Below are 13601 nucleotides of genomic sequence, written 5' to 3' on the forward strand. Positions count from 1 at the left end.
TGTTGTGGCGTGACACTTCAATGCTACTCTGACAGTCAGCAATATCGAACATCAGTACATAATCAGAACACCAGAAACTCTAATTACTCCACAATCCTCAACTGATCTTGGAGGTCTTATAAATCGCGGCTCACAGTCAATGCGCAGCGGGCGGGGTCAGCAATCTTTCCAGCAATCCGGATAAAGCGCAATGGGCTCAGCATCTCGAGTGGCGATCGTAGGCGTCGGCGAAGTCGGTGGTGCCGTCGCTTACAACCTCACGTTGAATTCCATGGCGAGTGAGTTGCTCCTCGTCGACCTCGATCCCAGTGCCAGAAACGCCCAGATCGAAGACCTCAGCGATGTCACTTACAGCACTAACAGCAGTACGCGAGTCCGTTCAGCCACGTACCATGAGGCTGCTCAGTGCGATCTCGTGGTCATAACCGCTGCATCAAAACACATGCTTGGTACGTGTCCATTCATTCCAGTAAGATGTAGGCTTATTGTTCCCTCAAAGGTCAGACGACCATTGACTATACGTCGCGGAATACCTCAATGTTACGTGGGGTGATGGAGGCGATGAAGCCCTTCCGAGCTGACACCGTCTTGCTCATTGTCGCAGACCCAGTTGACCTACTGACATCTCTCGCCAAACAGATGTCGGGACTTCCTGAATCTCAGGTATTTGGCACTGGTACCGCTCTCGATACTTACAGACTTCGAGGCATGATTGCCTCTCGTGCTCTGGTGAGTGGGCGCTGCGAAATCTGAACTACACAATTTCTAATACACGGCCATCATAGGTGTCCCCATACACTGTAGATGCATTCGTCGTGGGTCGTCATGGAGAAGAACAAGTAGTCGTCTGGTCCTCAGCAACTATTGGCGCGGTCCCCATCCAGGATGTGAAAATGCTGGATTCTATCGATCGCAGTAGGATCGAACTCATCTGCAAGCATCGATCGAATCAAATCATTCTGGGCAAAGGATCTGCACCATTCGGAATAGCTTCAGTCGTTGCTAACTTGTGCTGTTCTGTTATCCTCGACAAGCATGAAATGTACCCAGTCAGTTACTTCCAAGAGGAACATGGTTGCTGTCTCAGCTTGCCAGCCGTCATCGGGAGGAAAGGAATCCTAAATTCAGTTCCACTGGCGACGAACGAAAATGAGAGCGCTGCGGTAAAGTTGTCAGGGAAGCTATTGAAAGCCAGTGTTGAGTCAATTCAGAGAGACTGGTGGTGATCATTGTTGGCGTTTGTAAGTTTATAGTCAATAGTCTCCATGATTCTTATTAGTTTTCTCATATCGCGGTCTAAGTAAGTACCCTTGTGAGGAATTGCTAGCAACCTGTGACCAAGCATAGTTCGTTTGTACACTTTTACGTTCTTTGATACTGATAACTCTTGCTATTGATATCTTTGCAAAGGCACATGCAAAGTAAGACCGCCAGTAGTTTTCAGTCGTATCTGATGTAGTAAGGTCGAATCAAAGGCCTATGAATAAGATGCAATTTCAGAATCACTAACAATATCCTAATACATAATTACAAGCCCTTCTCACAAGCCACTATATGTTTCATAACCTGGACAAAACTATCCGGGCTGACAGAGATCGAATCAATTCCCGCATTCACCAAGAACTCGGCAAACTCAGGATGATTGCTTGGTGCCTCACCACAAAGACCAATCTTACAGCCCTCTCGGCGAGCAACTGTAATGGCTCTGGCAATCATCCACTTGACAGCCTCATCCTGTTCGTCGAACAAACTTGCCAACTCCCCAGAGTCACGGTCCACACCGAGGGTGAGCTGAGCCAGGTCGTTGGACCCAATGGAGAAGCCGTCAAAGTGCTGGGTAAAACTCGAGGCCAGGATCACATTGGAGGGGATTTCGCACATAACATAAACCATGAGGCCTTTCTCCCCTCGCTTTAGACCATTCTGTTCCATCACGTCCAGCACCTTCCGTGCTTCTTTGACTGTTCGACAGAAGGGAATCATGACGATGGCATTGGTGAGTCCCATTTTTTCCCGAACCTTTTTAACAGCACGGCATTCCAAGGCAAAGCCCTCCTTATAACGAGGTGAGTAGTAACGCGAGGCCCCGCGAAATCCAATCATGGGGTTCTCCTCCTTAAGCTCAAACTCAGCACCGCCTATCAGTCGAGCATACTCATTCGTCTTGAAATCGCTCATCCTGATAATGGCTGGTTTGGGGTAGACAGCAGAACAAAGTGTTGCAAGGCCAGAGGCCAACTTATCTACAAAGTAATCAGGCTTATAAGCATAGCCTGCAGTGAGATCAGCGATCTCTTTCTTGGCTGCTTCATCCTCAAGGTGATCAAAGTGGATAAGAGCCATGGGATGGACCCGAATAGAATTGCTGACCACAAATTCCATACGGGCAAGTCCAATGCCATCAACTGGCAGCCTCCACCAGCGGTACGCGGCTGAGGGATTGGCAAGATTGAGCATGATCTTTGTCCGGACGGAAGGGAAATCGGATATTTGGACCGTCTTGGTAGTGATGTCCGAGATTCCATCGTAGACAAGACCGGAATCGCTTTCTGCACAGGACACGGTGACGTCTTGGCCAGTGTGCAGAACATAGGTTGCGTTTCCAGTACCAACAACCGCTGGAACACCCAGTTCCCGACTCACAATCGCGGCGTGGGAGGTTCTACCACCGTAGTCGGTGACGATAGCAGCAGCTCGCTTCATCACAGGCACCCAATCTGGGTCCGTAGACTCAGTCACCAGGATTGACCCGTCGATAAACTTGTCCATGTCCGAAACCGAGGTGAGAAGGCAGATACGTCCAGCAACAGCCTTGTCACCAATAGACAGACCGGTGGTTAAAGTGTGGCCGTGTTCACCAACCTTGTAGGTCTTGAAGGCAGCCGTGTCTCGACGAGACTGCACAGTCTCAGGCCTGGCCTGCACGATGTAGAGTTTGCCAGAAGAGCCATCTCTGGCCCACTCCATATCCATTGGGCAGCTATAGTGCTCCTCGATACGACACGCCCATCGTGCCAACTGGAGAATCTCGTCATCTTCGAGAACATAGGAAGCTCGCTCAGCCCTAGATGTAGGGACATTGCGAGTTGGCACGCACTTATCCCCGTACACCATCTTGATGGCCTTGTCGCCGAGCTTCTTGCTCAAGATCGGCGATAACTTCTCATTGGACAAGAGAGGTTTGAAAATCTGGTACTCATCTGGGTTGACAGTACCTTGAACGACGTTCTCGCCAAGACCCCATGCAGCATTGATGAGAACGATCTTGTCAAAGCCACTCTCTGTGTCGATCGAGAACATGACACCTGCGCCGCCGATGTCAGAGCGAACCATCTGCTGGATGCCAATGGAGAGAGCCACATTTTCATGATTGAACTTCTTGATATGGCGATAGCTGATGGCTCGGTCTGTGAAGAGTGAAGCATAGCATCGTCTGCAGGCATCAAGCAGCGCCTCGCTTCCCTGGATATTTAGGTAGGTCTCCTGCTGTCCAGCGAAGCTCGCATCCGGAAGGTCTTCGGCCGTCGCGCTTGATCGCACTGCGACGCTCACATCATCAACCCCGACTTTATCACACAAGTCACGATATCCAGACAATATGGCTTCTGTAGTATCAGCGGGCCATGTCCCGCGCAGGAAAAGGGTGCGTATGGCGTGGCCTGTCTCAGCAAGTGTTTGATGGCCTGACTGCCATTGGTCGACGAGTTCATCGATCTTGCCCCGGATGTTGTTGGCGTCGACATAGTGCCAGTAGGCATAGGATGATGTCGCGAAGCCTGGTGGCACGGGGATTCCCTCGGGTCCGAGGGCACGAATCATCTCACCCAAGGAGGAGTTCTTGCCGCCGACTAAGCCGACGTCGCTTCGAGCGAGATGCTCAAAATCGAGAACGAGAGGATCGGCGGTCCAGTCGTCACTCATGATTGTTTATTGTCTGAGGTAAATGAATTCAGTCTCCAAATTGTGTACTGAGACCCTGCGTCTTGTTTTGTCTTAGAAGCGTTAAGATTGAGGTTTACCAATGCCAATAAATAAGGGTGCTCCAGATGACTACCATTCTTGAGATTCCCCGTGTATGATCTGATCCGCCAGTTGATGTGTCACTAGACTGTCATATTGCTGTCACTTCACTAAAGGCGTCTCGTAACTCACCAGCATTTTGAGTTTCTGAGTGATAAGAAGTTGGGTAACATCATGTTACATGTGCTCAAAGAGGGGTAAGCAGAAATGTCCAGAAGCACAGTGAACAATACGTTATAACACTCTCATTACATCTGTTTGATTATGCGACATATGATTGATCAATGATGCCGCACTGGTGATTGGTTTACTCCTGCGTACTGACAATGTTTCTTCAAGACACATGATCTGTCAGCTAGCATCAATATCTAGATACAAGTTTTCAGGTCAGATGTCGCTGACATGATACTGGTCTGATTACCGATGTGGCTTGAAAACAGTGCCCAATCTAATGTTAGTGGTATCGCCACCATGGGATTTTCACATCTGCCCATTCATCCCCAGCTTTTGCCTGTCAATAAGCATTAGACTTTAATACTTGCTACCAAGCGCAGTTGAGTGTGCTTGTTGTACCCCGCGCGACTGGCTCTCGTGTAGATAGGGTAACTAATTGATTCTTCGTGTCACTTGCGGTATCGAGCTATTCCAATATCTTCAAGGTAGAGCTTAACGCTGTCTGCTTGTCCCTGGATGTCGTAAGAATTAATCCGTAAGCAAACTCAGGGATGTAACGCCCTAAACCCACATCCGCTCTGGTCGCACTAACGGGTGCCTTTATACTGTCTTTCATATGCTGTGGCTGGGAAAAGAGCTGCGTGTCACCAGTATTATCAATCACCATGAGCCATTGAGTTTGGTTTGACGGGCCCCTGGAGTAGACAATATCATATTCATGGTCACGAGGGCCAAATTTGACCATGCCGGAGTATGTGCGAGCGATTTGGCCTATCCTCGACCATGGGAATAAGTGATCTTATATCCATGCCATCACGAGGCACTCCAAAAACATAATCCCATATACGGCGCGAGTGGGCCGTGCATCGTCTTCATGCTTCGAGTTGGACAGTGATATTAGGGCCTGTTGTATGAGTTAGTACTACAGGAAGAAAACATCTTTGATAACACACCTGCTTAACTATCAACCCTCCCAAACTATGAGCAACTACAATAACTGGTCTGGCTGTAGGACTGTCGGCTAGTATACGCGGACTACTGTGAAAAGATGTTGCGAGGTCCTCTATGTTTTGGAAATTATTGCTGTTCACGACGCTTGATTTATAGCCGTACATTGTTAGCGACGTCATATGGGAGAAAGTCTCGTAACCACATATAGTTACCACCCCTCTGTTTGAACGAGCCGAAGGCGTGTCCGCCGAGTCCAGATATGGCAATTACACTACTATAATCAGTATGCTACACCTCCTCATTCTTACTGTACTTACTCGACTTTATGATCACCAAGAGGCGGGATGAAGAGGGTAGTGATGCCGAAGAAGTTATGGTTAAATACCAAGTGTTTGGGGCGAGCGGGTTGGCCCCCAGATGACTTCGGTAGCAAGAAAGACCGAGTTTGACCGGCGTGGACCGCCTGAAGATGATAGAAGAGGGTCTGGAAGGTGACGGTAGCCGCCTGAGCTTGCTTGTTCATTCTCTCTCACTATGAGACTCTCATGACTTTGCCAATTCTTGAAAGCTTTTCTTTTGGACTCTAAAAATAAGAGTAATTTTTTATTGCCTTATATGTTATTTTAAGAGTAACTACGTGCTTACGCCGCCTTAGATTAGAGACAAACACTAAATAGTCAGATACGAAAATGTTTAACAAATTGCTATCATTCCTTCTTCGGCATTCGCGCATTGGCAGCCGCCACAAAATGTCCCCAGGTAATCAGCTCTCTACTGCAGTCATCCCGATGAAGGCTGCAGTCAATGAGCGTCGGCCCATTTGTGTGCACTATAGCCCGTTCGAGACTATTGGAAAGCTCCTCAGCGGTACGAGCCTCTAGACCAAGCGCATGTCCATTTCCATTCTCAGTGCTAAATGCCTGGACCAAACGAGCATAGTCCCAATTCTGGACGCAGTTGTAAGATCCATCGTGAATCTCTACCTCAATAGTGTAGCCTTTGTTATTCATAAGGAGTATGATGATGGGCACCCGGAAGCGTACCATTTGAGATACCTCCTGAGCTGTCATCTGAAACGCACCGTCGCCTACCATGACGACGATCCTCTTGTGAGGCTTTGCAAGGGCGTAGCCGAACGAGGCCGGGATAGACCATCCAATATGACCCCACTGCATTTCAATTTCAAAGTCAGCCCCAAATGGAAGGTTGAGCTTTAGGCCATTGAACCACGAATCCCCAGTGTCAGCAAATATGACTGTTTGAGGGTTGAGGCTTATCAAAGCCTGTGTCTGTCGAGTAATCTCCTTTCTCGTCAATCGTTCAGGACCGCAAGAAGGCTCTCCCAAGGTTGGATCGGGGCGGAGTCGATTGTACTCGACCATAGTATTGTCGTTCCAACACACCGTTTCTGCAAGCCTGGACAGGAACTCACTCATCTGAACACGGCTGCAGTAGATTTTTGACGCCACAGTCACACTTTCCAGGTCCACAAACAGTTGGGGAACACTGGGTAGGGCTGTCCATCCAACGGTGCTGTAGTCGGTAAAGATGGCACCGATACATATGATCAGGTCTGCCCAGTTGACGATGGTATCAGCAGCAAGCGTGCTGACCTGACCCCAAAAGATACCACAAAATTGAGCGTGATCCTCGGGAAAGGTACCTTTTGCAGCTGGCTGGAGAACGACAGCAGAGCCAATCGCCTCTACAAATTGGCGCAGGGCATCTTGTGCCATGGCCCTTCGGACTTTGGGCCCCACAAGAACAACACACTTTTGTTTGGAGCCGATATACTCGGCTGTCTTGGTGACAGCAACATCAAGGGAGTGCCGATCACTTGGTACTGCTGAGATTACAGAACTGATGGGCCCAGGACGGGGACACGTTTCGCCAGCCAAGTTGGTCGGTACCTCAATGTAGACTGGCTTCCGTTGGGTGAGAGCAGCCCGAATAGCACGGTCAATGAGCTCAGGAGCATGAGCAGCTTGACGAATGCGCACAGCACAGCAAGTGATCTTTTTAGCCATCTCAAGCTGATATGTCGTGTCATAAATCCCCAGAGTGTGATGCAGTATATGCTGGCTCACATCGTTGGTATTGGGAGATCCACTGATGAGTATGACAGGGAGATTCTCAGCATATGCACTGCCTATGCCGTTGAAGGCTGAGAAAGCACCGACACTGTAGGTAACGATACAAACACTAACTCCATGCCCACGGGCATAGCCCTCGGCGGCGAGGGAGCAGTTGAGCTCATTTGTGCACCCGATCTCAGTCAATGATGGATGCCCTCCAAGTTTGTCAAGGAGGATAAGGTTGTAGTCTCCTGGAACAATAAAATGATGACGGATATCGATTTGAGCGATCCTCTCTGCGAGGTAATCGCCCACAGTGAAAGGCGACATGGCAAATGGTGTGTGGGATAATCGCCGGAGTGTATTGCTGACACCTGGAAGCGCAGTCATACTGGGTTTGCTTGTCGCTATTAAGAAGACCAATACTGATATATCCGTCAGCCTGCCCACCCAAAGAAAGAACATTGAAATGAAATCTGGCCGTACCATTTTGATGATCCCATTGGTGTTGCCAAGCAAGCAGCGCCATGATCTGATTACCGACGGCAAGGAGGCCGGCTACCTATGGCTTTGGTACAGTATACTATACTTAGTCTTATTAGTTTTATTCCAAGGTTCAAGCCACTGTAGCGATCAGATCATCTCGACATGATACAGTGCCCAGCTCATAGCCCTAAGTAAATTACCAGCACATGACGATACAACGATGATGAACACTCATTGAGTGATAAAATCCCATAAGTGGTACCATATCCAGCTGATAAAGATATGGCACAATGAGGTCAGTATTTTCGGGATGACTCAACATGATGGCATCTTGATCCAATAAATAAGTAAATAAGAAACCATGATCCGATTGGAGGCTCATATAGCTTACATCAAAGGTAAAACAATTATCCGCTGACGCTGGGAAGCGAAACCCGAGTAGATAGCTCATCAAATGTACGAGAATGCAGGTAAATAATAAATGTGGCCAAATGTTCTGGATCAAATAAACAAACCTAATTACTGGCTATCATACAAAGGGACAATTGGGTAACATCGCCGCCAGTATAAATTTCAGCTAACGGAATATCAAGAGATAAGGGGCACAAAAAACACCCTGATATGATCAGCTACTCGTGTCCTGGAGACTCGCTCGTAAGATATTCAATGCATTGTGATTCAAACTGCCGTTGAAACTCTGCGACGAAGATCTAGATCATGACCGCGCTTGTCAACTTCAATGTTGATCTCACACTGTTTCGTTGCGAGCCCTTGGCTGAATACAAGCCTGTAGGGTCTTTTTTTAACCACAAGAAGAAAAGAGGAGGCCGAAACTGGACAAACCCACCAGAGGGTGGCCGATATCGACGTTCGTGAGAGGGAAAGAGAAGGGATTGATACACTTACCTTCGCATTGGATGTTTGGATCCCCATTTTCTAGCTTATGCCGATGTAGTTTCTCTTGACACATGGGAGGAACTCCTGGATCCTCCTCCTTGTGTGGGGATATCCAGAGCCAAAGACAATTGGGCGGCTCGCCTCGCAGCAGTTTCCATTTTGATTCAAAAGGAACTTCATCACGTCGCAATAATCGTGGACGGTGATAGAGTCTGTTAGAGGTGCTTGAAAGAGACATATGCTGAACCAGAACCACATTTCCCCCAGGTACTGATATATTGATTCGCTTTGGTCTGCATGACGTTATGAGGTACTCAGAGATCTCTAGGTAGTCTTAGATTGTCGGCGGCAGACTGCATTATATGTGAACTTTAAAGCAATCTTTCTTTGCGCTTAGTAGAGTGCTGTTTTCATTGCCGACGCTGTCTTAACAGATATACGTCATATCATTATGGTGAAACTTCATCATGTCTTGCAAGTGAAAGATGTAATTGATACTCTCGATTGAATCTTGTCTATTAGGCTAGCTCCGTCGTAAAGTGAGAGAATTCAAGGCTTCCATATCTCCCTGATAATATAGTTTCCATCTACAATCACACTTTTCAAGCATTATGACTCCAATCTTCCATATCTCTTTGCCTTCTTTCGCTGCAGACCCTTCTGACTAAAGATGTGTTTCCCTTGGATCAGTCACCCAATAACAGCACATCATCCAAGTCCACTGATAAAACCTAAGCCAGCAAGGATATAATCTCGATATCGTCTTGTATAGGTTTGAGTAAATCTTTCTCATGAGATCATGGTTCCTTCCCAGCTGAGCCACAAGTTCTCTGGCCCGAATCAATCGTACCTACCTGCCCAAATTGACCGCTATGAACATAAGAGACAAAAGTATTAGGGCAGCTTAGACCGTGCTTCTTAGACTACTTATTTCTATACCCTAAGGCTTAGCTGCCCCATTTCCTCAGGATGAGCTCCTTCTCGTGCTTGACAATGCAACCTCAAATCTTTCTCTTCCAAACATCATCTTCATCATGACTAGTAATTTACCCAAAGACGCCGGTGAACTTTTCCACAAGGGAGCCGAGTATGACTTCGAAGGTGCCACCTTCTACGCTTATGGCGTAGGCGTCACAACAGAAATGGTCCAACAGGCATGCGACGATGCGGCCGCAAGCTACCTGAAGCATATAAGTATGGACAACCCACAATTTTTCACGGTTGGGTCTACAGGTCAATTGCAATTTCTGAGCGATTGTATCAACTTGTACGTTGAACGACTTCGTCTTACCTTGGATGCAGCGGATGCAACTCACTCTAATGAATCATTGCCGATGTATCCACATGGCTTCATTATTGTTCTAGACGCCAACACAGCCATGCTAGCTCTTGCCTGCAAGCTACAAGGCAATTGGAGACTGGAGTTTTGTACTATTCCCATCCATATCGAACTATGTCAAGCGATTCAGGACCTGCGAAGGGGGAACACAACAGCCCAAGACATTATCGTCAGGTATACGAAATTTCGAGAAGTACGGGACCGGGTGAGCCAGATCGACAACCCGCCATTCAATACCCATGGATGGGCATTCATTCTCTTCACCACGGGGCTCCATCCTGCACTTCCCTTGCTGGCCATGATTGATCCAGCAATAGAATATTACCCATCTTCTGAAGCAACACTACAACTTGGGACCCAGTCCCAGATCTCCGAGCAGAGAATGAGGCAAATATTCCCTCTTGCCGTGCGAGACGACAGGCGAAGAGGTTGGCGAACAAACGGCATGATGCTCCACAGCAAAGTTTTCATTTACTGCGACAATGACGACCCAGGCATGAAGGGAGTTGCAGTTGTGCGAGTTGACTGGGATGGATTTCTTGATAGACAGGACACGGAGCTGAACGAGGCGTTTGACAAGGCAGATTATCAGGTGAAGCGGGCGTCAGTCGGCAATGCTTTGGAAAAGGCATGTGAGCTAGCATAGCAGCAGAGTCTTAGGGGGGAAGAGTAAATTGCCTAAAGAGCATCGTCTAAATGGCATAAACTGGCCTGTCAATTTCGTCTGATATACTTGCAGTAGCGTTGTTACGTGACGCTTTCTGCTGTGAATGCCGTATTATCTGTGCTATTATCTTGCATTAGTAACGTAAATTCTAACCCTTCACAGTACATTCGCGCTTTTCATTAATGATGCTCGGCCAGTTGGTTGCCAGCTGGCAAGGGTGACTGTCAATGCAGCAGCATCTTTGTTTACTTTTTAACAACTGATCTTTCCGCTGCAATAATTTCGCGCCGGCACAGACCCACTGTCAAATTCCCCTCCTCCTCATCTTCATCCACCCACGCGCCGACCATGAGTGCCCCCGACAAGAGACAAAGGATTTATGATCTGGTCGAAGCTATTTTTGACAGGTTACCAGGAGCTTATATCGGCAACTAAGAAGTCCGAGAGTCAAATGGAAAGCTCCAAACGATTTCGGTCAGAATACGCCCCAAGAAACAGATGTACAGACCTACCAACTAATCAAAGGTCTCCGAGTGTAGCGAAGACTGTTAGGCAGTCCCTCTTACGTCAGGACATGTCTTCTCAATTGCCATGGAAGCATCGGATGCCCACAAATGCCAAAAGATGCTGGATCTTCAATGGCACTTAATCCAGATCGGGGCGATGAGTGGTGCCGCTGGGTATTTAGAGCTGCTTCATGACAGAAGGAATCCCTGCCACCGGAAAGTCCGCAGCGGAGCAGGGTCCCCATACCAAGCGAGCCGAGTCGGGCACCCCCAAACGATCACCGCAAAAATCACCAGAACGACTAGCCCTACGACCAGCTCAGGCCCCAGCGAGGCGACCCTCTACTTCTGCCCCCAGAGGACTTTGATTTGGTTGCTGAAAAGAACCCTATTGCAACGCAGGCCGGGGCAGAGAAGAGTCAGTACGCAGCACACCGGGCTCCGGGCCTCCCCCTGCCCCTGCCCCTGCCCCATAATTACACTCTCGCTAGAGTAGATGGAGCTCGGAGGATCACGGCGATCGGAGCTCCGGCTGCGCGAAACAATCTGCCGCCACATCTGCCGCCTCTTATTCCACCAACCCAGCCAGCACGCCTGCCAGAAGGTGATAAGCTTGGTGAGAGGACACAGACACAGACTACCACAGACGAGCAGGTAGTCCTGTCTCCAACCGGCGCCAAGGAGAATACGGAGCTGGGCAAGGAGGAATAAGGTCACAGTGACGGCGACAGGCGGAATCAAATGTGTAGAGAACAGAACTGGTGATTAGCATAAGAAACAAAATTTACAGCTCAGCTTATGCAATTTAGATCAGGTTTATTATCCTGTTTATGCTTATACCCTTAAACTGAGGTCACCCTTTATGATATAACCACGCGTGTCAATAACGATGATATTATTCTCTATCTATATTGTCACCACTACGCTAACCAGCATTGTTTATTTGCTCGGCCTTTTAGTTCGTGTCTTTATGCCAGAATGACTGATGTGATTCCCAATGTCCACGGAACCAGTTGATGATGGCTCAGGCTTGGGAGGCAAGGGTCTAGGACGAGGATTCGGCATCGTGTAAGTGATATGCTTTTCTGGAACCTTCAATTACGTAGGCAATGTAATGTTTCTAGTTGGGGGATATACTTGTCGTCGGTCGGATGCGATGTCAGCATGAGTGTCCGAGTGTGAAAGCACGTGGCTGGAGGTGCTTGGGTGAGCCTCCGAGATGCGTACTTGTCGGCGTCTATATAGTCGGAAGGTACAACACATTTTCAATGACTTTATGAATAAACTTACTTCTCGATTGTGACTAATGGGCGTATGTATACATGAGATGGTTCTGGTTCTTAAATAGGACCCGAGCCGTGTGTCTGAATCGCATTGGGTTCGCCTTCAGCCCATGTCGACACTTGTTCACAAATTATTAACCCAACACTCATATCTTAATCAATGCGCAAAATGACAATAGGCAGCTAACCAGATACGAGAAGGAACCCTGCTCTCTGTAGTATTTGCCCGATATTGATTTAAGCGACATATGGCCAGGTATAAAACAGGTAACCAACAGTGACTCAACTATTGACATTCTTCTCATTCACCATCTTCTATGTTCCTTTTCCCGCCCATTTCAATTATCTTTCTCGACAGCGACACTGCGGGGGACCAATGGAGCTCAAGTATATGCTAAGAGAATGTCAACAACAACACCTCGGCCCTCTGAACAAAATGCTCCGGAACTCTGAAATCTCTTGGGAGCGTTACTGCGAACTAAGAGACGGCGACCCGTATCTAGCTCGTTGGGGCTTCACGATGTATCGCACGTACTACGGCCTTGGCTCTGATGAGAACTGGAAAGCACTGCTCGAGAAAGCCAAGGAAGAAACATTTAAAGAGCTGGATGAATGCGATCATGACGACCTTGCTGCCAAACTCAAACCGATCTTTCAAATCGATGCACGCTCTGATCAGAGTCTTCTCAACGATCTGAGCCTTGGAGTGTTGTGCCAAGTTTACAACGACAAAGTTGGCGGGGATCCCATGCCACGGTTAGAATCGCCCGTGTTTCTCGTAGCCGACGAGCACAGTCTCGATCAGATCAGTGAGGGCAATTGGATTGTCAAGTCCGTAGACGCCGACTATCCGCCCCGAGAAGAAATTCCTATTCGTACGAGTACAGAGGAGAATTGGTGGGGATGGGGTAGAATGGAGTTGCGTCAAATACCTTGGCTTTGGAAAAAACTGGCGGGAGAAGACAGTCGATACTGTTTTCGGTGGACAGTGCACCAAGCTGATCTTGACAACGTGATTTGGTAGGAGGATGATGCAGACTGATTTCTATAGGGTCAGTAAGACGCTAATTAACTGCCTCGAAGGTTTCATTCATCGTCCATGGAGGAGGCTGTCTAAATGCATTAGTGTTTACTTGAATCGTTGCAAATTGAGCGCTCGGAGTATCCAAGATCTCCACGACACCTGCAGAAACGATATATATT

At 48.1% G+C, this 13601-nt stretch overlaps 5 protein-coding genes across 5 annotated transcripts; 3 read left to right on the forward strand and 2 right to left on the reverse strand.

The window, feature by feature from the left end:
* Positions 1 to 117: 117 nt before the first annotated feature.
* On the forward strand, positions 118 to 1287 carry FGSG_10444 (uncharacterized protein). The gene is made up of 3 exons (XM_011321119.1): positions 118 to 449; positions 500 to 729; positions 786 to 1287. The coding sequence occupies exons 1-3, from the start codon at positions 191 to 193 to the stop codon at positions 1224 to 1226; spliced, it is 930 nt and encodes a 309-aa protein (XP_011319421.1). The 5' UTR covers positions 118 to 190; the 3' UTR covers positions 1227 to 1287.
* Positions 1288 to 1527: 240 nt separating this feature from the next.
* FGSG_10445 (phosphoenolpyruvate synthase) lies at positions 1528 to 3921 on the reverse strand (the record flags this gene model as incomplete). The annotated part of the gene is made up of 1 exon (XM_011321120.1): positions 1528 to 3921. One exon carries the CDS (start codon positions 3919 to 3921, stop codon positions 1528 to 1530), a length of 2394 nt encoding a protein of 797 aa, XP_011319422.1.
* Positions 3922 to 5852: 1931 nt separating this feature from the next.
* Positions 5853 to 7550, reverse strand: FGSG_10446 (pyruvate decarboxylase; the record flags this gene model as incomplete). Its single annotated transcript, XM_011321121.1, has 1 exon — positions 5853 to 7550. The coding sequence occupies one exon, from the start codon at positions 7548 to 7550 to the stop codon at positions 5853 to 5855; it is 1698 nt and encodes a 565-aa protein (XP_011319423.1).
* Positions 7551 to 9637: 2087 nt separating this feature from the next.
* Positions 9638 to 11826, forward strand: FGSG_10447 (uncharacterized protein; the record flags this gene model as incomplete). The annotated part of the gene is made up of 3 exons (XM_011321122.1): positions 9638 to 10574; positions 10772 to 10826; positions 11439 to 11826. 3 exons carry the CDS (start codon positions 9638 to 9640, stop codon positions 11824 to 11826), a joined length of 1380 nt encoding a protein of 459 aa, XP_011319424.1.
* Positions 11827 to 12834: 1008 nt separating this feature from the next.
* On the forward strand, positions 12835 to 13515 carry FGSG_10448 (uncharacterized protein; the record flags this gene model as incomplete). The annotated part of the gene is made up of 2 exons (XM_011321123.1): positions 12835 to 13418; positions 13482 to 13515. The coding sequence occupies 2 exons, from the start codon at positions 12835 to 12837 to the stop codon at positions 13513 to 13515; spliced, it is 618 nt and encodes a 205-aa protein (XP_011319425.1).
* Positions 13516 to 13601: the final 86 nt, after the last annotated feature.

The sequence above is a fragment of the Fusarium graminearum genome, chromosome 1, assembly GCF_000240135.3.
Source record: "Fusarium graminearum PH-1 chromosome 1, whole genome shotgun sequence".
In the NCBI taxonomy this organism is placed as follows: domain Eukaryota; kingdom Fungi; phylum Ascomycota; class Sordariomycetes; order Hypocreales; family Nectriaceae; genus Fusarium; species Fusarium graminearum.